The sequence below is a fragment of the Schistocerca piceifrons genome, chromosome 10 (genome assembly GCF_021461385.2).
Source record: "Schistocerca piceifrons isolate TAMUIC-IGC-003096 chromosome 10, iqSchPice1.1, whole genome shotgun sequence".
In the NCBI taxonomy this organism is placed as follows: domain Eukaryota; kingdom Metazoa; phylum Arthropoda; class Insecta; order Orthoptera; family Acrididae; genus Schistocerca; species Schistocerca piceifrons.
The window spans coordinates 63549126-63573373 of NC_060147.1; the positions used below are offsets into that span (position 1 = coordinate 63549126).

The window sequence follows — 24248 nt, forward strand, 5'->3', positions numbered from 1 at the left end:
CGTCAAGGGTAACCGCAGCCATGGTCTCCGAGCTGATAGTCCATGCTGCTGGAAACGTCGTCGAACTGTTCGTTCAGACGGTTGTTGTCTTACAAACGACTCAGGGATCGAGACGTGGTTGCACGATCCGTTACAGCCATGCGGATAAGATGCCTGTCATCTCGACTGCTAGTGATACAAGGCCGTTGGGATCCAGCACCGCGTTCCGTATTACCCTCCTGAACGCACCGATTCCATGTTCTGCTAATAGTCATTGGATCTCGAACAACGCGTGCAGCAATGTCGCGATACGATAAACCGCAATGGCGATAGGCTACAATCCGACCTTTATCAATGTGGGAAACGTGATGGTACGCATTTTTCCTCCTTACACGAGGTATCACAACAACGTTTCACCAGGCAACGCCTTTCAACTGCTGTTTGTGTATGAGAAATCGGCTGGAAACTTTCCTCATGTCAGCACGTTGTGGGTGTCGCCACCGGCGCCAAGCTTGTGTGAATGCTCTGAAAAGCTAATAATTTGCATATCACAGCATCTTCTTTCTGTCGGTTAAATTTCGCGTCTGTAGCACGTCATCTTCGTGGTGTAGCAATTTAATGGCCAGTAGTGTATTTAATAGGCATCTATCTCGATAATATCCAACTAGCCTGATAGGGGTTCAGTTTGAAAGGTCTGTGTATCTGTATGTGTGTGCGTGTGTGTATGTGTGGTTTATAATTAAGGACTACTCCCTGAAGTAGTGATAATCAAGGTCTAATCCTTTCAAGATATGTAAAATGTATACTTGTAATGTCCCAGAGAAACAATTTGGAAACACAGTCTGACTCGTCAACAGAACAGAAAATGAATTATCCAATTTGGTTAATGTGAACACCTGTTAAGAGCCCGAATGACCAGCGTTTGCAGAGACGTGCAGGAAGAGTGTCAGTGACGTTCTAGAAGGTATTGACAGGGATGTGGAGACACGCCAACCCCAGTGCTATGGCCAGCTGCGCGAGGTTTCATGGTCGAGAATCCATCGTGCATACAGCCCGATAGACGTGGTCCAACAGATTATCGATTGGGTTTAAATGCGGGCAGTTTCATGGCCAGGGGAGTACGGTAAACTCATCTTGGCGATCTTCGAACCACACTGCGAGCTGTGCGGCACGTAGCGTTGTCCAGTTGGTATATTCCAATGTGCTGAGGAAAGTCAATCTCCCAACACCAGACAAGTTACTGGAGGGTAGATGCATACTTGAGTTGCTCCACTCCATTGTGCCTTCCATAATGACGAGATCACCCAGGAAGTGCCACGAAAACATTCCCCCAGGCCATAACTCTCCCTCCTCTGACCTGGAGCCTTCCGATAACTGTTGCAAAGAGTTTGCTTCCAGACATTTCCTACTATACATGCCAACAGTCATCTGATCGATGGAGCACAAAACTGTTTGTGGTGGAAAAGCCACCTGAGGATGTCCAGTTGTGATTCTGGCGTGAAAATTCCAACCTCCGTCCCCAATATACAGCAGTCGGCATGGGTGCGCGAACCAGCAGGCACCTGCTGTGGAGGCCCATAGGCGGCAACGTATACTGAATGGTAATTGAGGAGACACTGTTGGTAGTCTCTTGACTCATCCTGGCTGTCAGTTGCTCAAACTGTTGCACGTCTATTCGGCCGGACACATCTCTGCAGCCGTCGTTCACCCTGTCGTATATGGGCCATGGTGCGCTACAGTTGCCTCGGCGTCGATTTTGGATGTTGCCATTTTGCCACGCACGGTATACTTTAACGACAGCGGCACACGAACAGTTTGCAAACTTAGCCGCTTCAGAAATATTTCCATCCTTGCCCTTTCGGACTTCAGATAAATTGCTCCGTTTCCGCATCACGACAACAGCGACTCAACAAGTCGTTGGAAGTTCCCTGCAGCCATGCTGCATCTGCGGACGCCCATAACTGCGTAAATATTGCCGGTGCAGGATTTTGGACACGAACTGACCTGTCTATTATGTCCCATAAATGTTCGATGGGATTCATGTTGGAGGATCTGGTCAGCCGCATCATTGGTTCGAAATATCCAGAATGTTCTTCAGATAAATCGCGAACAACTGTGGCCTGGTGAAAGACGCAGTGTCATCCCTTGAAGTTACGCCGTTGTTTTGGACCATGACGTCAATGAATGGCTGCAAATGGTCAACAAGTATTCGAAGACCTAGAGGATCCAGTCTATTCCACGTAAACACAGCTCACGCCACCAGCTTGCGCAGTGCCATGTTGCCAACTTGGGTCCTTGGCTTCATGGGGTCTACTCCAAACTCGAACCCTACCATCAGCTTTCACCAGTTGGAATCGGGACACATATGACCGGGCGACGGTCTTAGGGTTCAACCGATATGGTCACGACCTATGAGAGGCGCTCACGTAGGTGATCTGCTACCATAGCCCATTAACGCCAAATTTCCCCGCACTGTCCCGCATGTTCGTCGTACGTCACACATTGATTTCTGTGGTTATTTTAGGTACTGTTGCTTGTCTGGTAGCACTGATAGCTGTACGCAAATGTCACTGATCTCGGTCGATAAGTCGGCCACTGCGATGTCCATGGTGAGAGATAGTGTTGGACATTTGGCATACTCGGCACGCTGTTGACACGGTCCATCTCGGAATATCGATTTTGCTAACGACTTACGAAAAGGAATGTGCCATGCGTCTACTCCAACAACCATTCCACTTTCAAGTCTGTTTATTGCCGCCGTGTGGCCATAATCACGCCGGAAGCCTTTTCACATGAACCATCTGAATACAAATGACAGCTCCGCCAATGTACTGCCCGTTTACACCTTGTATACGTGAACCTACTACCATCTGTATATGTGCATATCGCTATCCTATGACTTCAGTAACGTCAGTGTAGACGCTTTTGAAATGTGGTGCGACAGGAGGGTGATGAAGATTTGATAGGTAGGTCGAATAACTAACGATGCACTAAATCGAATGCAGCGAAAATAGAAATTTGTAGCCCAATAAAAAGGCATCCTTAGATAAGACAGATTATGAGGAATCGTGAATTTGATAATAGAGGGAGGTGAAGAGGGTAAAAATAGTAGAGAGAAACCAATGTTTGATAACAGTGAGCAGGTTCAAGTGATGAAGAGATGAAAGGCTTGTGCATGGTAGGCTGCCACGGGGAGCTGCATCAAAAACGTCTTCGGACTGAAGACCACTAACGAGGGGAACACAGTAAGTGCCATAACGCGATTCCCCAGAAACTTCGTCCAGTGGCAGAGGAGCCAAAATGTTACCAACCTCTTCGTAAATTTGATGCGATGTTGTAATCACTGAAATAGCATCACATGGCCACGCAGCCACCAGATTCTCTTTTCCTTTGAAGATCCCTTCTATAACGTTTCAGTCTGGCTAACTAGCGGTAGAGGTGTATATATTGACGTTATATAAAATATCTATTTGGGCTGCGCTGAAATCACACCGAGTGCGTATTATTTGTCTCGATCAGGTCAAGCAATTACGTGTTCCCCGGCGTATTTAAACACAGCTACACGTAGGGATATTTCAGTTCCTATTCCGGTATTAATCATAGCTTCAGTACATACACAACACCAATATCTCCACTGAAGTTTTTCAGTTTACTAGGGCCTAATAGTTCGTAACAGAGCGATAATTTGTTGATGCAGCAAAGAGTACTTATGCACGCCGCGTTCCTTGTACAATCAGTGTCGTCGCAAAGATAATTATTTACTGAGTACACAATATTGAATGGATTGAAAGAAATTATCAACGCAGTAATAACACTGAATGCTGGTTTATGGCACTATTTTCACATCCTAACATTGCCGTAAGGAAGTAGCTTTTCCTATCTGGGTGGAATTAATTACGTATACTTCAGTCCAAGATATTATGCAAGTTCCAGAGTCCATTAACTGATTACACGAAAGTTAATTCTTTACTCACAATTCGGTTTCAAAGTTTAGTCTCTATATCGGTCCATCATTAATAGTTTCTAGCTTTGGGTAATGCCCAGTCTTTTATTGAAAATATTCAATTTAAGACAATTTCGTATCTTTCACCATCTGGATTCTACGTTATAGTCTATTTGAAGTTACTGATTTACTTCTTACAAGTTCAATGCGTCGTGGTAGATCACAGATCTTTAGCGTTCAAAAAACAATCTCGTCGCGCCCACGTATACGAGCAGCAAACGCTGAAGTACGACTTGATCCGGCAAACTCTCGTAACTCAGTAACAATGCATGGCTCTTTCTTAGGTATTACATACGATTCTCAAAGAGTACTCATACGGAGTATTCTTTGAGATCGTTCGTCCTACTCCGCGATTTCTAATTACGATACTTTGCGATCTACTATGATTTTATTTTGAAACTAATGGGATTCTATCTTTTTTCTTTCTTTCTTTTTCAAAACATTAAGCTACTTGGTACTGAATTTCTTTTCTATCTACGTGCTACTATTCAAGCAACATTATTCCAAAATGGACTTTTTTTGTCTTTTTTTTCATTTATGAAATTTGGAACTTGATTATTTGGGACTTCTGGGCCTTGCGGTACTATTTTTATGTTGTTAATTTTTCGTCTAAACGAAGCGGCGTTACACTTCTTAATGATTCACATTTTTATCAGGCTGTGCAGTATTGAGGAAAAAGAGATTTCTGATAGAAAAGAACAAACTGTGCACTTCAAGATGGTGGTAGTAGACATTTTTTGCGCGGTTTAGATCTACTGCGTATTCAGTGTCATTTATTTGAAACTGTCTTCAGACAATAACTGTAGAGCCAGGACTTACCAAATTTTTGTGCAAATATGAGAGCGTTCAGAGTGCGATAATGCGCGCATTCTTAATACAAAATATCTTATCGTATGGAACAATACAAGTATTTTAACAACAATGAAAACTTTATTAAAACAAAACTTACGAAAACGGAACTTATCAGGGATTAAATGAAGCAAAATTCCACTATGCTACTCATATTATTTGACGCGAAACTTGACATTATAAATAACTAAAGTATAATGCTTCCATTTGATGAATTTACATCATCCTCCAATACTTTCAATATTATGTATACAAACAAAGATCATAGTTCATATTAATCTGTGAGAAATTTGGATTCCAAAATCGGCAGTGTCAAATTAAGTTCTTCGATTTATGAGAACAGTGGAAGCTGGCCCTTGAGCCAGAATTGCCAGGTGTGTGTCGATTAAATCGACAGCTGTTTCTTATCAATTAATGAAAAGCAATCTGTCTCAAGAGAAGAAGGAGATAAATTCCAAGTACCTTAATCTTGAAGTATCATACGGCTCTGTCAAGTGGCTCCACGACTGGAATAGCACTCGTAGTTTGAAAATGTATCGCTGTGTCAAACTAGGTACTTTTGTACTGATTTTTGTAGAAATTACTGAAAACGTCACCACAGGCAGACCAATGGATGGGCCTGGTTAGTGACAACCGCCACGCACAGTACCAGTGAAGGAGCTGCTCTCGTAGTTCTGGTATTATCGCCCGACTCGTCTGAGATAGCAGGTTATCTGAGACGTGCTGCTCGTGGTAGGCGAAATCAGTGAACTCTGAAGTGCGCTAGCGTATCGCTAACAGCCTTGACCCAGACACTGGACGAAAGGAATGACATGCCACTGGCCCCTAGCAAACAGCACAAACGTGAGGTCTGTCGCTTCTTCTCCAACGGTCCTTTCCAAGCTAGACCATTAACGACGTTGGAATGATCTCCCTCGCTACATTATACAATCAACCACATGCCCATCTGAGGATTACGGCTAAAGACCTATCGTCTAAGAGAACATTAATATTCACTCTTGATTTGGCTAAGTATCACCCTTCTGCATTACGACTTTTCCATTTCCCTACATCTACATTAACATGTATACTCCGCAACACACCACATGGTGCATGGCAGAGGGTATTTTGTACCACTACTGTCCATTCCTCTCATTGTCCTTTCATTAGATAAAAGGAAAATTTTTTAATAAAAATTCTTAAAAGTATTTGTCAAACAAAACTGTGAAATTTAAAAAAAAAAAAAAATCAGTTTTCACGTGATTAGCCCTCAAAGAATCGGGAAGCTACGAGGTCCAATAGTTTTTTATGAAATCCTATTCTAATAAAAACGGCATTTTAATTAACAGTGCTTCACCTCAGGGTGTACTTGTTACGGTTCAAAACACGTAGTGTTCCCAATAAAGAACTGCTTAAATATTTATGGAATAAAAACCCCCCAGTACTTATACTTTAGTTGGCCTTCCTCTTGTTCACAGTTGGCGGCACCTGAAGTTTTAAGCTTCGTAACCAGTCGTGAGATAAATTAAGAAAATTAATGGTAACAGAAGCGGATTTTTATTCTGTAAATACGTGCCTCAGTTCCGGATGTTCATCTGATCAAATATTTTGTTACTGCTTCGCAGCTAGAGCGGCTTGAGGAGTCTTCATTCTGTGTAAATACCATCATTTCATAATAATTTTTTTTTTACTACAAATAAGTTTGAAGATTCTTAAATAGTAAGATAACAGAGTTGTGTAGGTGCAATGAGATGGCACGAATAGAAAGACGGCTCTGGGATTTTCAGAGACTATCCACGCACTGCTGATTATTGTAACAGCAGTAATTGTTAGCCAGTTTCTGATCTAGGCTTAATTTCTTGGTGTAAAAGAATTGGTGAACAATCTGTGAATAGCATGAACGTGCCTAAACCCCCGCACAAAACATAGATCCACTATGTGGCAACTGACAGCAGAAAAATTCCATACGTTTGCATCTTTCTGCCAAGAACTTAAATTCTTTTGCAACAGACCGTTACCTTGTAATGGTCCTTTATTTGCGAAACCATTACCACCCGCCAACCCTATTTTTCGATACCCTACATTAATGAATATTTTTCTACGTAATGTCTCATATTTTTCACTCTATTCAAATTTGGTTTCATATTTTTATGTATGTACGTCGATATTTTGAGATGTTGAAATCGATATAATATCTAGTGTGAATATCTTTGGACTTATTGTTATCTTTGATGCTGACTTGTGTCTTATGGGGCGGAAGCGTGCAGAGTAGTCAAGTTTTTGTGTTGAATATGAACAGTCTTGACTTTGTGTTGGAAATGAAAAGTGAGTCTGAGTTGTGGACAATGAAAAATGTTGTGAGTTTTATTAAGAGCAGTAACGGCTGCGAAATTGTATGATGAAGTAATGTTTTGAACATGCGAAACTATAAAAAGTTTAATAAATGTGAATTTTTGTGAAAAGTGAGTGTCAAGAATTATTTTCAAGTGACCATTGTTTAAAAAAGTATGAAGCACATTGCAATGAAAAACATAAATCATCAAATTAATCCTGAAAGATTGTCTTCGTAAGTTCCTCAAGTCGGCTTAATCAACATCCGAGTTCCTTTCGCACCAACAGCGATAGTCATGCTCCCTAGACAACATTTTTAATTACGAGCCAAAGTCAGAGCGAGATCGTCGTTGGATTGCAAATACAAGATAAGTGATATTATTGTTAATTTTCTTCTGTGACTGTAATCAATTGATGTAGCAATACCTACCACATTAAAGACCTTTTAGTTGCGCAATAAAAAGATCATACTTTGAGTGCGCGACGTGATAATTTTTGAGCTAATTAACTGTTTGTGGAGGTATTGTTATAACCTCTTCGTGGGGGCGTTAAATAACAGTCTATCACACCACCGTACTGCGAACGGAGTTAGTTGTAAAGAAGTTCCTGATGCTGAAGTTTTACTACAGGAACAGCGAAAAATGTAGGAAATGATAAAACGTTTTTCCTTTAATGATTTTGTGGGGGAGGTGGGTTCCGAACAAGTGTAAAGTCCATTGGAAGGCGCTAAGTGCTTTAATTCTCTGGATTTGGTAGTTTCGGTACACTACACCCATGTGTGGGCAGGGATTCTTGGCGACCACGCTCTTGGACTGGTTATCACTCGACAATGCCTCGACGGAGAAAGGTACCTGGACATCCTACGGAGCCGGCCAGTGTGGCCGAGCGGTTCTAGGCGCTTCAGTCTGGAACCGCGCGACCGCTACGGTCGCATGTTCGAATCCTGCCTCGGGCATGGATGTGTGTGACGTCCTTAGGTTAGTTAGGTTTAAGTAGTTCTAAGTTCTAGGAGACTGATGACCTTAGATGGTAAGTCCCATAGTGCTCAGAGCCATCCTCCGGAATACTCTCACCGGGCAACTTGAGAATGTGTCTTTGGCCGTATGGTAGGTTTTGTGGCTTCTACATGATGAAGCATCACCCTTCTTCCGCATTACAGTTTGCCGACACCTCAACTCTGGATGAGATACGGAACCACTGTTGCATGGCCTACTAGATCATCGAACTTAAACCTCTTGTATTTTTACCTCTGGGGACATCTGAGAAGTGCTGCGTATGTTGAATCAGTTTGTGATGTGCAGACCCTTCACCAGCGTGTTCACGACGCCTGTGACGGTGTTCGGAGAGGGGACGGAACGTGCGGAAGGCTACAGCAATGCATGGCGTGACGTCTGAACACTTCCTCCGACGGAAGCCACTCTGAACATACACTCCTGGAAATTGAAATAAGAACACCGCGAATTCATTGTCCCAGGAAGGGGAAACTTTATTGACACATTCCTGGGGTCAGATACATCACATGATCACACTGACAGAACCACAGGCACATAGACACAGGCAACAGAGCATGCACAATGTCGGCACTAGTACAGTGTATATCCACCTTTCGCAGCAATGCAGGCTGCTATTCTCCCATGGAGACGATCGTAGAGATGCTGGATGTAGTCCTGTGGAACGGCTTGCCATGCCATTTCCACCTGGCGCCTCAGTTGGACCAGCGTTCGTGCTGGACGTGCAGACCGCGTGAGACGACGCTTCATCCAGTCCCAAACATGCTCAATGGGGGACAGATCCGGAGATCTTGCTGGCCAGGGTAGTTGACTTACACCTTCTAGAGCACGTTGGGTGGCACGGGATACATGCGGACGTGCATTGTCCTGTTGGAACAGCAAGTTCCCTTGCCGGTCTAGGAATGGTAGAACGATGGGTTCGATGACGGTTTGGATGTACCGTGCACTATTCAGTGTCCCCTCGACGATCACCAGTGGTGTACGGCCAGTGTAGGAGATCGCTCCCCACACCGTGATGCCGGGTGTTGGCCCTGTGTGCCTCGGTCGTATGCAGTCCTGATTGTGGCGCTCACCTGCACGGCGCCAAACACGCATACGACCATCATTGGCACCAAGGCAGAAGCGACTCTCATCGCTGAAGACCACACGTCTCCATTCATCCCTCCATTCACGCCTGTCGCGACATCACTGGAGGCGGGCTGCACGATGTTGGGGCGTGAGCGGAAGACGGCCTAACGGTGTGCGGGACCGTAGCCCAGCTTCATGGAGATTGTTGCGAATGGTCCTCGCCGATACCCCAGGAGCAACAGTGTCCCTTATTTTCTGGGAAGTGGCGGTGCGGTCCCCTACGGCACTGCGTAGGATCCTACGGTCTTGGCGTGCATCCGTGCGTCGCTGCGGTCCGGTCCCAGGTCGACGGGCACGTGTACCTTCCGCCGACCACTGGCGACAACATCGATGTACTGTGGAGACCTCACGCCCCACGTGTTGAGCAATTCGGCGGTACGTCCACCCGGCCTCCCGCATGCCCACTATACGCCCTCGCTCAAAGTCCGTCAACTGCACATACGGTTCACGTCCACGCTGTCGCGGCATGCTACCAGTGTTAAAGACTGCGATGGAGCTCCGTATGGCACGGCAAACTGGCTGACACTGACGGCGGCGGTGCACAAATGCTGCGCAGCTAGCGCCATTCGACGGCCAACACCGCGGTTCCTGGTGTGTCCGCTGTGCCGTGCGTGTGATCATTGCTTGTACAGCCCTCTCGCAGTGTCCGGAGCAAGTATGGTGGGTCTGACACACCGGTGTCAATGTGTTCTTTTTTCCATTTCCAGGAGTGTATGTTGTGGTGTGGATGCGATGCAGCTCCGTACGGTGGTGTTCCGGGACGACTTTTTTTGTCATTGCACGCACACCGTCCATTTCGTGGCACTTGTTCGCAGGACATTTTTTTCCTCTAATTCCAGTGAGCAGTCCGTCCTTGCAGCGTGTCGGTTTTATTAATGAAACTTCCTGGCAGATTAAAACGGTGTGCCCGACCGAGACTCGAACTCCGGGTTCGCAGGAGAGCTTCTGTAAAGTTTGGAAGGTAGGAGACGAGATACTGGCAGAAGTAAAGCTGTGAGTACCGGGCGTGAGTCGTGCTTCGGTAGCTCAGATGGTAGAGCACTTGCCCGCGAAAGGCAAAAGTCCGGAGTTCGAGTCTCGGTCGGGCACACAGTTTTAATCTGCCAGGAAGTTTCATATCAGCACACACTCCGCTGCAGAGTGAAAATCTCATTCTGGTTTTATTAATGCTCACCTCGGATGGATCTCCTCTCCATTGTCCATAATCACTCGGTGTTTCCAAACTTACGGAGGGTAGTGTATGTCATGTAAAAGACATTCGAAACAGAAAATTCTAAAAGATTTGGAAAAAACCGTTTTTCCACTGAATAAAATTGCTCACCATCCGGGCATGTACACAGTCTCTCACTTTAAAATTTGCCTTACTGTATTAAACCATTAGTGCAAGACTACCGCCTCTTAATGAGTAGGTTATGAGGCATTTTAACACTCCCTTAAGTCAACAGACTTAATATTGCAGTGGAGTTTTCTCCCACGGGTTGCTGCTGTTGAGTAAATGAAACATGTTGTGTTGTGAGGACAGACGGGATCGCGCAGTACATCACGGTGCGCGTGGGGACGTCGACGCTCAACAGTGGCGGCGACGTGTACCAAGCGGACGCCATCTACATCCACCAGAACTACAAGATGTTCAGCGAGGACTACGACGTGTCGCTGCTGCCGCTGACGAGCGAGATCGCGCTGGAGGAGGGCCGCGTCGAGGTGATCCCGCTGCCCGGCAACGAGACGCTGCCGCCGGAGCTGGGGGCCGTCCTCAACGTGACCGGCTGGAGCACCGAGAACGGCACCTCTGCCGACACCCTGCAGGTACGTCTCGCCAGCCTGCCCACCGTCACCAACATCAAACAAGAATGAGATTTTCACTCTGCAGCGGAGTGTGCGCTGATATGAAACTTCCTGGCCGATTAAAACTGTGTGCCCGACCGAGACTCGAACTCGGGACCTTTGCCTTTCGCGGGCAAGCGCTCTACCATCTGAGCTACCGAAGCGCGACTCACGCCCGGTCCTCACAGCCTTACTTCTGCCAGTATCTCGTCTCCTACCTTCCAAACTTTACAGAAGCTCTCCTGCGAACCTTGCAGAGCTAGTACTCCTGAAAGAAAGAATACTGCGGAGACATGGCTTAGCCACAGCCTGGGGGATGTTTCCAGAATGAGATTTTCACTCTGCCCGCGAAAGGCAAAAGTCCCGAGTTCGAGTCTCGGTCGGGCACACAGTTTTAATCTGCCAGGGAGTTTCAACATTAAACAATTTTGATTCCGTAACGAACTGTTGTGTATAACGAAGGAGAGGCACACAGCCATTAGTCAGAATCCCATCAGATTTTATTACTCTTGCAAATCTAGATTTCGGCTATAATTAGCCATCTTCAGTGTATCACAGTTACAATTCATCAGACTCGCGGCAGTACATGTCGTCACATGCTCTTACTGGTTTTATGTCTGCCTGGAATAGCAAACATGAGTTGGAATTGGTAGCAGGACGTGGCCGGCGTGTGACGCAAGATGTGATGGCCGAGAAAAGATTAGTCTCAAAGTGAGGTGCCACCGATCAGGAAGATTACTTGTCTTTATTCTCCACACTGAAGCAGGCACCGTCAATTGCTCTCATAGCAAGTAGCTACGTAATTAAGTTCACAATACAATTCACGAATCCACAGTGCAATCCAAATCGTAACTAAGTTCTAAGCCCAAGATTGTCATACAAAATCTGTACAATAGCACTTCGACGTTAACACAGCTAGCGAGCAAGAGCGAGTGGCCGTGGCATTAGTTTTTTTTCCTTTATTTTTATTTTAAACACCTGTACATCAACCGGGCTGGGAGCAGCATCCTACGCTGCTCTTCAGCCTCAGTATTGACAGTGAAAAAATATGAAGAAGACACATAGACTGAACAAAATGGTGGGCAAAAACAGTAGACACAGAATACAAAAAAACACGAAGCCGTTCACACTCGACGAGAAACACACCAAAAAACTGTCGGCACGGCGCACAAACACTGACGCCTTCGACGGCACAGGTGAACACTAAACACAAACACGATGGCACACACACGAGAAACTGATGGCGATGATCTCCGGCGCGCGAATGTCCACTTAGCGCGTGCGAGTCCGGGGACCTGCCAAGAGGGGAAGAAGGGGGAGGGAGAGGGAGAGGGGGAGCAAAAATGCCAATGGCAGAGGAGATGGTAGGAGGAGTGGAGGAATGGGGGTAGGGGAAACCCGGGGAGGAATGGGGAGAAAAAGGGAGGAGGGAGGGAAGGGGGAGAGAAGGGAGAGAGGGTGCCCATAGCAACACAGAGAGGGAGGGAGGACCAAAGTTGGTAGGAGGGGTAGATGGAGGGGAGGAGGGCATCATCAGGGAGGGGGAGCTGGCGGAAGCCACCTTGGGAGAGTGTATGGAGAGTGGAGAGATGGAGAGCAGGTGGGAGTGGAAATACAAGCGCGGCAGCGGACAGGGGTGGGAGAGGATGGCAGAGACCAGTGGGTGAGGAGGATCGAGTTTACGGGAGGTGTAGAGGATCCGTATCCGTTCGAGGAAAAGGAGGAGGTGGGGGAAGGGAATAAGGTCGTACAGGATCCGCATGGGGGCGGGGAGACCAATGCGATAGGCGAGGCAAAGAGCATGGCGTTCCAGGATCTGAAGGGATTTGTAAAAGGTAGGGGGAGCGGAGATCCTGGCGTCAGGTCTGTGGTCCCGTTATATCTTGTGGCCATAGGGGGAGCTGCAGGCAAGAACTATTGAATGGCGCGACGTCTTCAGCCGGAGGTAACACCATGAACCTCCGGCGGCCGCGACGTGGGGCTGGGGCCGACCACCGCACATGTGCGGCCGGGCTGAGCGACGGCAGGGAGCGCGTGTTTCGGTTAGGTCCGCGGACATGGCAACTGGTGTATTAGGCAGAAGGAAAATGAGAGCATATGGTGACGTGTACTGCCGCGAGTCTGTTGAACTGTGGCTCAAATACTGTACAGGGTGCATCAAAAAGAATCGTCCGATTTAGCACGTCTCTATTTCTGAAACTAATAAACATGTACAATGAATTTTATTCTTTGATGAACGGCAAACTAATAAAGTATTTTTTTTATACCTTTTCATAAGTGTTCAATATGCCCCGCTTGAGAGGCACGGCATATGTCATTGCGGTATTCAAATTATTTCTACACTGCAGCGAGCATGTCTTGAATTATAGCTTCAACAGCTGCTGTTATGCGATGTCGCAATTCCTTCGTTGTTGTTGGTAACCGAGGCACATAAACAGAGTCTTTTATGAACCCCACAAGAAATAACCACATACAGTCAGGTTCGGTGTCGTTGCAGGACAGTAATGTAAGCTGAATCATTTGGTCCAGTGCGACAGATCCGTCGTTCAGTAATCCTTCGATTTAAAAATTCCCGCACTTCCAGACGCCAGTGCGACGGTGGACCAACCTGTTGGTAAACCAAGTCGTTTTGAATCAGTCTCCAACTGTGGGGAAATAATGTTGTCAAGCGTATCGAGATATGAGCTTCCTGTACCAATGTTCTTGGCAATGAAAAACGGACCGTACACCTTTTCCGTGAAATAGCACAAAACACATTAAATTTTGGAGTGTCCATCTCATGTTGTACAACTTCGTGTGGTTGTTCCGACCCCATATTGTCACATTATGACGGTTCACCTTTCCATTTAAGTGGATTGTTGCCTCGTCACTAAACGCTAAGCGTGGAAGAAAACTGTCATCCTCCATATTGCCAAGAACGAAATTACAGAACTGCGCACGTTGTTGTTTGTCACCTTCACGAAGAGCTTGCAGAAGCTGAATTTTGTAGGGTCTCGTGTCTAAACATCGACGCAACACACGCCAGACGGACGTCGGGAGCCTATTGAGATGTCGAGCTGCACGGCGAGCGGATTTCTGTGGACTCCTTGTGAAAATATGATGGATGCGTTCGGCGTCTGTGTCAGACACTCGTGGACGGCCCGGCGATTTAACCTGTTTCTCGGCATTGCTCATGCCAACGTCTAAAGCTCTGTGCTACAGAAGGATCCACACCATAACTCTCTCCGCCCGAGCAGGCCGTGAAGGCCCAACGGTACCGACCGGCCGCCGTGTCATCCTCAGACCACAGGCGTCACTGGATGCGGACATGGAGGGGCATGTGGTCAGCTCACCGCTCTCCCGGCCGTATGTCAGTTTGCGACACCGGAGCCGCTACTTCTCAATCAAGGAGCTCTTCAATTTGCCTCACAAGGGCTGAGTGCACCCCGCTTGCCAGCAACGCTCGGCATACCGGATGGTCACCCATCCAAGTGCTAGCCCAGCCCGACAGCGATTAACTTCGGTGATCTGACGGGAACCGGCGTTACCACTGCGGCAAGGCCTTTGGCATCCACACCATACCTAGTGAGAAAGTCACGTTTAACCGTCATTACTGACCCGCACTGTGCAAAACGTAGAACACAAAACGCTTCCTGTTGTCCCGACACCATCTTTACTAGAACTGAATTGGGTGCACACCTAGCGGGAACCATGCAAAACTCGTGAGTTTGCTCTTTACAACAGTACGCTGTTCACGCACATATCTCAAATAACATAATAATTAAGATTTTTTTTCAAATCGGATGATTGTTTTTGATACGGCCTGTACACTGCAGATGGCTATTTGCAGCCGAAATCTAGATCTGGAAGAGTAATAAAAACTAACGGGATTGCGACTGATGGCTGAGCGCCTCTTCTTCCGTCACTGACGTAATTTAAAATCTATGGCGCTATGCCCAGGCATCTTGACCATTCCATATAACATTTTGCCCAGAAGCAAAAGTTGTTTAGCTGACAGGGGGACATTAAAGATCGTGTATTACTTTTCTTGCACCTTACTTCTTTACGAGGCTATTTGGTTGGTGCATAAGTTCGTAGCATATACAACAGATACACATAACACAGACTTTACTCGTCAGTAACACACACGTATTCTCCTTCACTATTTTACAACACTGTGCTAGCGCTTGGGTATCTTTTCGATCCAGGGACTGCAGGAAACACGTGGCTTTCAGCTGAAGAACTCGTCCAGCCTTGTTCGGAGCACATTTTCGTCCGGTAAGGAACTTCCTTGAAGGTTGTTCGATAGACAGCGGAAAAGGTAGAAATCTGAGGGCGCAAGATCAGGCGAGCAAGGTGGGTCGGGACTGGTCTTCCAACCTAACTGCTTTATAGTGTCTTTCGTTAGTCTTGCAGAATGAGGGCGGGCGTTACTGTGGAGTAGCATCGCTCCACACAGTCTTCTAAGTCGTTGTTCTTGGACTGCATCTGCAAGACGTGCCAGTTGTTGACAATAAATGTTAGCAGTGATGTATACACCCTGGGGGAAGGAATTCATAGTACACCACACCGTCGTTGTTCCACCATATGCAAAACATTATCTTTCGTGGATGTGCGCGCGTATTTGTACAGGGAGTTGTTGCTTTGTTTGGGCTCAATCGTTCCTTTCTTTTTTTTTTTTACGTCAGCATAAAGGCGCCATTTCTCGTCACCAGTAACGGTACAGGATAAGAATGGTCGGTGTTGTTCACGAGCCAATTGACGAAGGCCAAGCAGAGACGCAGATATGGCCACCCGTTGATTTTTGTGATTTTGGCTTAGAGCAGGCGGTATCCATAAACTAAATTTTTGAGCCATCCCCATTTCATGCAATTTCGCACGATGGTGGAATGAATACAGTTTATCACATTTGCTAGTTCTTCGGTAAACTGAAGTTCCGTGCCGCAGTGGCCGAGAGGTACTAGGCGCTTCAGTCTGGAACCGCGCGACCGCTACAGTCGCAGGTTCGAGTCCTGCCTCGGGCATGGATGTGTGTGATGTCCTTAGGTTAGTTAGGTTTAAGTGGTTCTAACTTCAAGGGGACTGATGACCTCAGATGTTAAGTCCCGTAGTGCTCAGAGCCATCTGAACCATTTTTTGGTTGGTTGGTTGTTTCGGGGAAGGAGACCAGACAGCGAGGTCAGCGGTCTCATCGGATTAGGGAAGGACGGGGAAGGAAGTCGGCCGTGCCCTTTGAAAGGAACCATCTCGGCATTTGCCTGGAGCGATTTAGGGAAATCACGGAAAACCTAAATCAGGATGGACGGACGCGGGATTGAACTGACGTCCTCCCAAATGCGAGTCCAGTGTCTAACCACTGCGCCACCTCGCTCGGTACCATTTTTTGAAACTGAAGTGGATCATTGTGTATTAATGCATTTAAATAATCTACCTCAAACCCCGAACATCTTCCTGAACTCGAAAAGTCTCTAATGTCAAAACAACCTTCCTTAAAACGAGAAAACCATTTTCTTGCCGTTCTCCGTCCAGTGGCATTATCCGCATACACAGCACAAATGTTTCTGGCTGCCTCTACTGCTGTCCGCACCCAGCAACAGATGGCAACACTTATCTCTAGGCTTTTACATTTGAGGGTTATCCCGTTTTCCAGCGCATATCTTCAATTGTGTTTGAGTTCATAGACGGCGGACAGCAGCGGAGGTAGCCAGCAACATTTGGGCTGTGTATGCGCATAATACCACTGGACAGAGCACGGCAAGAAAATGGTTTTCTCCAGAATGAGATTTTCACTCTGCAACGGAGTGTACGCTGATATGAATCTTCCTGGCAGATTAAAAATGTGTGTCGCACCGAGACTCGAGCTCGGGACATTTGCCTTTCGCGGGCAAGTGCTCTACCATCTTTTCTCGTTTTAAGCAGAGCCGTCTTGACATTAGACACTCCCCACGTCCAAGAAGATATTCGTGTTTGATGTAGATCATTTAAATGCATTTATCCACAATGATCTACTTCCGTGTACTAGAGAACTTGCAAATGTGATAAACTGTGATCATTCCAGTGTCGTGTGACATTTACATGAAATGGGGAAGGTTCAAAAATAGGGTGTACGGGTGCCGCAGGCTCTAAACCAAAATCACACAAATCAGCGGGTGGTCATAGGTGCGTCTCTGCTTCACTGTTGTTTGAGTTTACGTATTGTCATTTTCTCATTTGGAGGTAGCGAGTGGAGGTACCAACACTAGAAAACGAAGTCTCAAGTGGAGAAATCGGAACATTTCCGACGTATAATATTGTCCGGCGGAAGTGCCCCGATTTCTCCACTTGGTACTTCGTTTTCCAATACCAGTGCCAGGTGGAGAAATCGGATCATTTCCGACGTACTGTATTATACGTTGGAAATGTTCTGATTTCTCCACTTGAGACTTCGTTTTCTAGTATTGGTAGCTCCACTCGCTACCTCCAAATGACAAAATGACAATACGTAAACTCAACTAGCAACAGTGAATTATAAATAAAAGTGACAATCGATAAAGAAACCTCTAGCAACCGGAATACCAACATTCAAAACAAAAACGGTACGCCGGCCGCTGTGGCCGTGCGGTTCTAGGAGCTTCAGTTTGGAACCGCGTGACCGCTACGGTCGCAGGTTCGAATCCTGCCTCGGGCATGGATGTGTGTGATGTTTAAGTAGTTCTAAGTTCTAGGGGACTGATGACCACAGATGTTAAGTCCCATAGTGCTCAGAGCCATTTCAACCAAAAACGGTACGAATTTATGTACCAGCCTAATATTAACAGCCGTACATCTTTTAAATAGCATCCTATATTTTGTACTTGGCGGTCCATTTTCTCTCCTCAAGATCCGTTCAAAAACGTATCAGAGCGTATCACTCACGTAAAAATGACGTTAAAAAGAAACAAAACACAATACTAACCTTGACTCTCCCGTACTCGTATCTCCATCACCTAACACCTAAAGCCCACGTATCAGTTCCTTCCCACATAGCCAACTCCGGTCCTTTTCTTTTAACACCCTCTCCAGTATTTCACACATCAAAATGCTTATCCACAGCCACCAGGGGCCACCATCACAGCATCCTCATAATGAAAAGATAGTGTAAATCGCATCATATACTGTCATAAAAAATCGTAAGTCACTTAATCCTTTTGAATTTCTAATTTTTTGTATTGCATTTTAAAATTGAATGGCCTGGTGCATCAACGTGATAACTCACACATGTTATTTTTGAAATATTTAATAAAATGCAACCTGTTATTATTTTAAAGGTTATTATTGAATTTTTTTGTATTTACCTTTTCAAAGTTAATAATATAAACTAATTATTCACAAATTTTTGACAATATACCTTACTGTTTTGTCCACGAAAAAATAAGAATTAGAAAGTGCAGCAAACAGAATTTAATTATTTCACGGCATGAACCTGGTAAACTACAATACTTTTTTACTCCTTATCTTTATCATCCAATGAATTTTCTGACTCACATTCAGTATGAGAGTACTGCCGTTGTTGCTGCTGCTCTTGCATTTGTTGCTCTGTCGCTTACCTATCCTGTAGTTTGCATGATGTAGGCACTTTGATCCTCAGTCCAGTATAACTTCTCGGTGTTCTTCAGGTGTAAATTGGCACAGTTTCATGAGGTCCTTCAGTTTAGTTTCATTGATTTGTAGGCGGTATTAGTGGAGAGGTGTTAGGCATGTTGTATCTTGTCTTTCTTTGCAATGTTTACTTATTTGTATTTTTCCAGTTGTGGGTTGTGTGATTAGGCAATGCAGTATCTTCCTGGTAAGTGTTGGGTAATCATGATGTTTGTAGCCGTTTGTGTTCTCACAAAGTTGTTATCAGCGTCTTCCTTCCTAAATATTAAGTATTTCTTCAAATTTTCAGCTGATGCATTGTCTTCCTGGTCCATTTGTTTCACATGAAAAGGCTGTTTCTCCTTGCATGTTTCTACTAATTTGTACAGACCTATGGTGTATAAACAACAAGGAGTCTCGTTTTCATATTTTCTGTAACACCGGAGTCATATTTTCTATAACACTTACCCAGATAAAGGAAATTTGTCTTCCACTGTATGGAATAATTTTCAAACAAAAACAAGACATCACCAAAAAGATATGAAATTCACCTTTTTGTTTTGGCCTTCATTCAGTCTGACCAAGCTATCAAGTGTTTGGCTTCTGTTGACCCTTCTAGTTGTTTTATCTATGCACATAAACATGACAGTACTTCTTATAATCCCCGACCACCAACATCCTCTGACTACATGTGCATGTGAGATTCTGCTTTAGAGCCATGCATTCAAAGATTTTGTGTCCACAACTGCCTGGAACAAAACGTGACACTGGTATGTATGTGTGGAGTTGCTTTGCTGCATATCAAATACTATTGTGAAAGTGTTTCACTTCCAGCAGCATTCTCAAAAATTATTTTTATCTGTGTTTGGGCTTTTTCAGCTTTCCGAAGGTGCAGCTCTTTGTCTCTTAGGATGATCCTTTTCTCTGTTTCTGCTATAGTACTTCTTACAATCATTTCTACAACATCACACTGCTTTCATGTGTTCAGACTGCGTTCGCCAAAATGTAAATTAAACTCTGTTCTGAAAATATGAGTGAAGAAGGTGAATGCTATTGATTCTTGTGTGTTGCCAATACAACTCTCCATATATGTCACATAGCTTTCTTTAAGAGACTTTTGGAGACAGGTATTTCCTATTAGCATTTTGTCCCCTTGTATAATGACTCACGTATATGGTTATTTTGTCAATGAAATCTCGAATAATAGTCTCCGTTCTTCAGATAACTTGCGTGGTCTTGATTGGTGTTTTCCCTTCTTGTCTTCTGTCGGTATTGCATTTATTTTCTTCATATCGGTGGTTAATAGATTTTTGCTATTTTAATTCCAAGAACAGCGGCTGAGTGCTTGTTCACAAATCATAATGTTTTCTGAACTTAACAGGTAGGCTGCGTTGTAGGCTGATAGCCCTGGTTTTTTTTTCTTTTTTTTGTGGACTAGCTGCATAACGCCTCTTTGGTGCCACAAGAGTAACGCATTTAGAGAGAAATAATCTCTGACCAGTGCCATCGGGAAGGTTGTAATATGAGGTCGGATATTGGACCTCAAGTGTTCTTGAAGGTTCTGGAAGCATTTCTTCGAGCAGTTACGTGGTTTACCTCCTTTAATTTCAACAACATGTCTTCTTTTGTGGTCGATGTACTTCTCTCCTTCTGTATGATTCGTCGCTTTGATTGTTCCTGTGCCAGGATGATTCATCACTCTTTGGCTTTCTTCCTCTTTCTTTTGATGTTGTCTCACCTCAAATTAATATGCAAAATAGAATGTTAGCAACTTTGATACTTACATTTCACTAATTTATTCTCTTTGCTGCTAGTGATGATACGTACACACGTTCCATTACGTTAATTGAATCAGTCGATTTCACAATAAATAAATTCATATGTTTATCCAGTTAATAATATATTTCAACATTTTAAATCCAGAGTACATTGCCTGGTTCATTTGACTGATCTAACAATGAAAAGTCAAGCTTTCTTGCAGCAGAAAATCTCTTGTTATTTTGTTCAGCTATTTCCTGAGGTTTATCAGATTCTTGCACAAGAGAATGCTTAGTTACAAATACAAACAACCACAAGTGGCCTCTGTGGAGTGAAAGTGCAAACAGATATGAATACCATTATTTAGCAAATGATAACAGATGGCATTAGCAGTCACTCATATTAAATAATTTTTTTTAGTGTGGGTTATCAGGTTCATGCACCAGAGTACATTACCTGGTTCATTTGACTGCGCTAACAATGAAAAATCAAGCTTTTTTGCAGCAGAAAATCTCTTGTTATTTTGTTCAGCCACTTCCTGAGGTTTATCAGATTCTTGCACAAGAGAATGCTTAGTTACAAATACAAACAACCACAAGTGGCCTCTGTGAAGTGAAAGTGCAAACAGATATGAATGCCATTATTTGGCAAATGATAACAGATGGCATTAGCAGTCACTCAGTCATTTAAATAATTTTCTTTTAATGGAGGTTATCAGGTTCATGCACCAGGCCGGAAAATTATCCTGTCGAAAGGTTGAACAGCAGCAGTGTGGCCGTTGTTAGCCTATCCGCAATATATGGAATGTACAGTGCCTGACACTGAACGTGAAGCATGGAAGGGAGGAGGAAACGAAATGAGACAAAGTTAAAATCTTCTGGGATGTTAAGCTGCGTCGTCTTTCCTTCTAAAATAATAGATTTTTGATTCCTCTGCTGGGATCTTCTTCAGGATGTTTTGGTGTCCACTACTGCTAGAACGCTATGCAGCAGTGGGCACCGAAACATCCTGCAGAAGATCCCAGTAGAGGGGCCGAAACGTCGAATATTTTAGAAGGAAATGCAACGCGGCTTGACATTCCAGAAAATTTTAACTTTATTGGCAACGGCCACGGAAGCCTGCAGACATAAATGAAATGAGACATCACGGCTCAAAGGGATATGCGATGTTATTTTAGTGATTAAAAAATCGAGTGAAATTAACGGAGAATTTTACACTGTGAGCCCACTTACCAGTACTGCCTTACACCCCTTCTGGCCTTGGTGCAAACACTGATCCATCTGGGTAGGGCATCTTAAGGGCGTTGAAGTCTAACATCCGAATTGGTCCCACTGATGCTCTATGGGGCAGATCTGGGGATCTCGCTGGCCATGTCTGTTCGTCAACATCACGCAGAAAGTTCGTAGAGTTGCATGCCATCTGTGGACGAGCTCTGTCCTGTTACGGTCATATGCGAAATAATACATGAGCTGTGTTGGGCTGCCAGAACCCTCATTCGCTACTAGCCGTGACCCAAAGTAATACCTGATGGCTCCCCTTTCCATGACACTAGCAATAAGACAGCTGTGTCCAAAACAATGGAAGAATAGGTCTTCTCACCAAGTCTACTCCATACTCGCTGACAATGATCGCTGAACACGATCCGACGCCATCCATCAGCTGTCATGCTTGTCAGTCAAGACACGACACCACACGTATCCGTTTGTATTGTGGTGTTAATAGCAGCCTACACAGGGGATGGTAATTCCTTAGTCTAGCTGCTGCCAATCCCCAGCCAGTGGCGCGGGATAACACGGAATGTTGTAGGAAATTAAAAAAGGTGAGAGACGAGGTACTGGCAGAAGTAAAGCTGTGAGTACCGGGCGTGAGTCGTGCTTCGGTAGCTCAGATGGTAGAGCACTTGCCCGCGAAAGGCAAAGGTCCCTACTTCGAGTCTCGGTTGGGCACACAGTTTTAATCTGCCAGGAAGTTTCATATCAGCGCACACTCCGCTGCAGAGTGAAAATCTCATTTTGTAGGAAGTTCATTATTAGTCCTTGGATGGAAGATGCGCATGTGGACTGATTAATATGTGCTTAGGGAAACATGCGGCGATCCTCCATTGTCGTGGTCAGACGTGGTCGACCGGAACCTTGACGACGAGTTTCCCTACCCTCACATTCCCATTTGGTCCAACATCAGACCACTGTCACATCCAAATGCCTCACACATTTGGGTACTGGACGATTCAATCAGCCGGCCGAAAACAGACCCACAATGCGACCCCATTCAAACTCAGTCAGGTACTGAAAACGCTGTTTCACACGAGTACACATTACCTTCACGTCCTTCCGGGGGATCACACAACACCTGGTGTTGTTGACGCCCCTCATGTACCCTACCAGGCCTGGTAACAACACTACCGCAATGCACTCTCGTGGCCATCCTACCTGTCACAAAGAATTGAAGCTCAGTTCATTTATAGACTCGCCGATTGTGTTCGTAGGTGTACGAAGTTACATTGATATCCATACGAAGTTATATTGATATCCCCTCACACACTATGTTATTAAAAGTATACGGACACCTGGCTGAAAATGAGTTACAAGTTCGTGGCACCCTCCAGCGGTAATGCTGGAATTCATTATGGTGTAGGCCCACCCTTAGCCTCGATGACAGCTTCCACCCTCGTAGGCATAAGTTCAATCAGGTGCTGGAACTTTCTTGTGGAAGGGCAGCCCATACTTGACAGAGTGCTGCACCGAGGAGAGGTATCGATATCGGTCGGTGAGGCCTGGCACAAAGTCGACGTTCCATAACATTCCAAAGGTGTTCTGTAGGATTCAGGTCAGGACTCTGTGCAAACCAGTCCATTTCAGGGATATTGTTGTCGTGTAACCACTTCACCACAGGCCTTGCATTATGAACAGGTGCTCGATAGTGTTGAAAGATGCAATCGCCATCTTCGAATTGCTCCTCAACAGTGGGAAGCAAGAAGGTGCTTAAAACATCATTGTAGACTTGTGATATAGTGCCACGCAAAACAACAAGGGGTGGAAGCACCCTCCATGAAAAACACGACTACACCATAACACCATTGCCTCCTTATTTTACTGTTGGTACTACACACGCTGGCAGATGACGTTCACCGGGCATTCACCATACCCACGCCCTGCCATCGGATCGCTGCATTGTGTACCGTGAATCGCAACTCTAAACAACGTTTTTCCACTGTTCGGTCGTCCTATGTTTAGGCTCCTTACACCAAGCGAGGTGTCGTTCGACATTTACCAGCGTGATGTGTGGCTTATGAGCAGCCGCACGACCATGAAGTCCAAGTTTTCTCACCTCCCGCCTAACTGTCATAGTACTTGCAGTGAGTCCTGATGCAGCATGGAATTCCTGTATGATGGTCTGAATAGACCCTCTTCAACAGTCGGCGGTCTCTGTCAGTCAAGAGACGAGGTCGGCCTGTACGCTTTTGTGCTGTACGTGTCCCTTCACGTTTCCACTTCACTATCACATCGGAAACAGTGGACCTAGGGATGTTTAGGAGTGTGTAAATCTCGCGAACAGACGTAAGACGCAAGTGACACCCAATCACCTGACCACGTTTGTGAGTTCTGGGGAGCGCCCCATTCTGTTCTCTCACGGTGTCTAATGACTACTGGGGACGCTGATATGGAGTACCTGGCAGTAGGTGGCAGCACAATGCACCTAATATGAGAAACGTATTTTTTTGGGGGTGTCCGGATACTTCTGATCACATAGTGTAAGTTCCATGTGCTTCACTTATTTGGCAGGCAGTGTAAATTACAGCTAAGAGCGTGGTG

General features: G+C 45.3%; 1 protein-coding gene and 1 pseudogene across 1 annotated transcript in view; one reads left to right on the forward strand and one right to left on the reverse strand.

Annotated features, from left to right (window-relative positions):
- LOC124718696 (trypsin-3-like) overlaps nt 1-24248 on the forward strand; it is a 38861-nt gene that overhangs the window by 14259 nt on the left and 354 nt on the right. The window contains exon 3 of the mRNA XM_047244318.1: nt 10802-11085. Coding sequence (XP_047100274.1) covers nt 10802-11085 — 284 coding nt within the window. The remainder of the gene's footprint in view (nt 1-10801; nt 11086-24248) is intronic.
- Nucleotides 14534-14651, reverse strand: LOC124719280 (annotated as a pseudogene).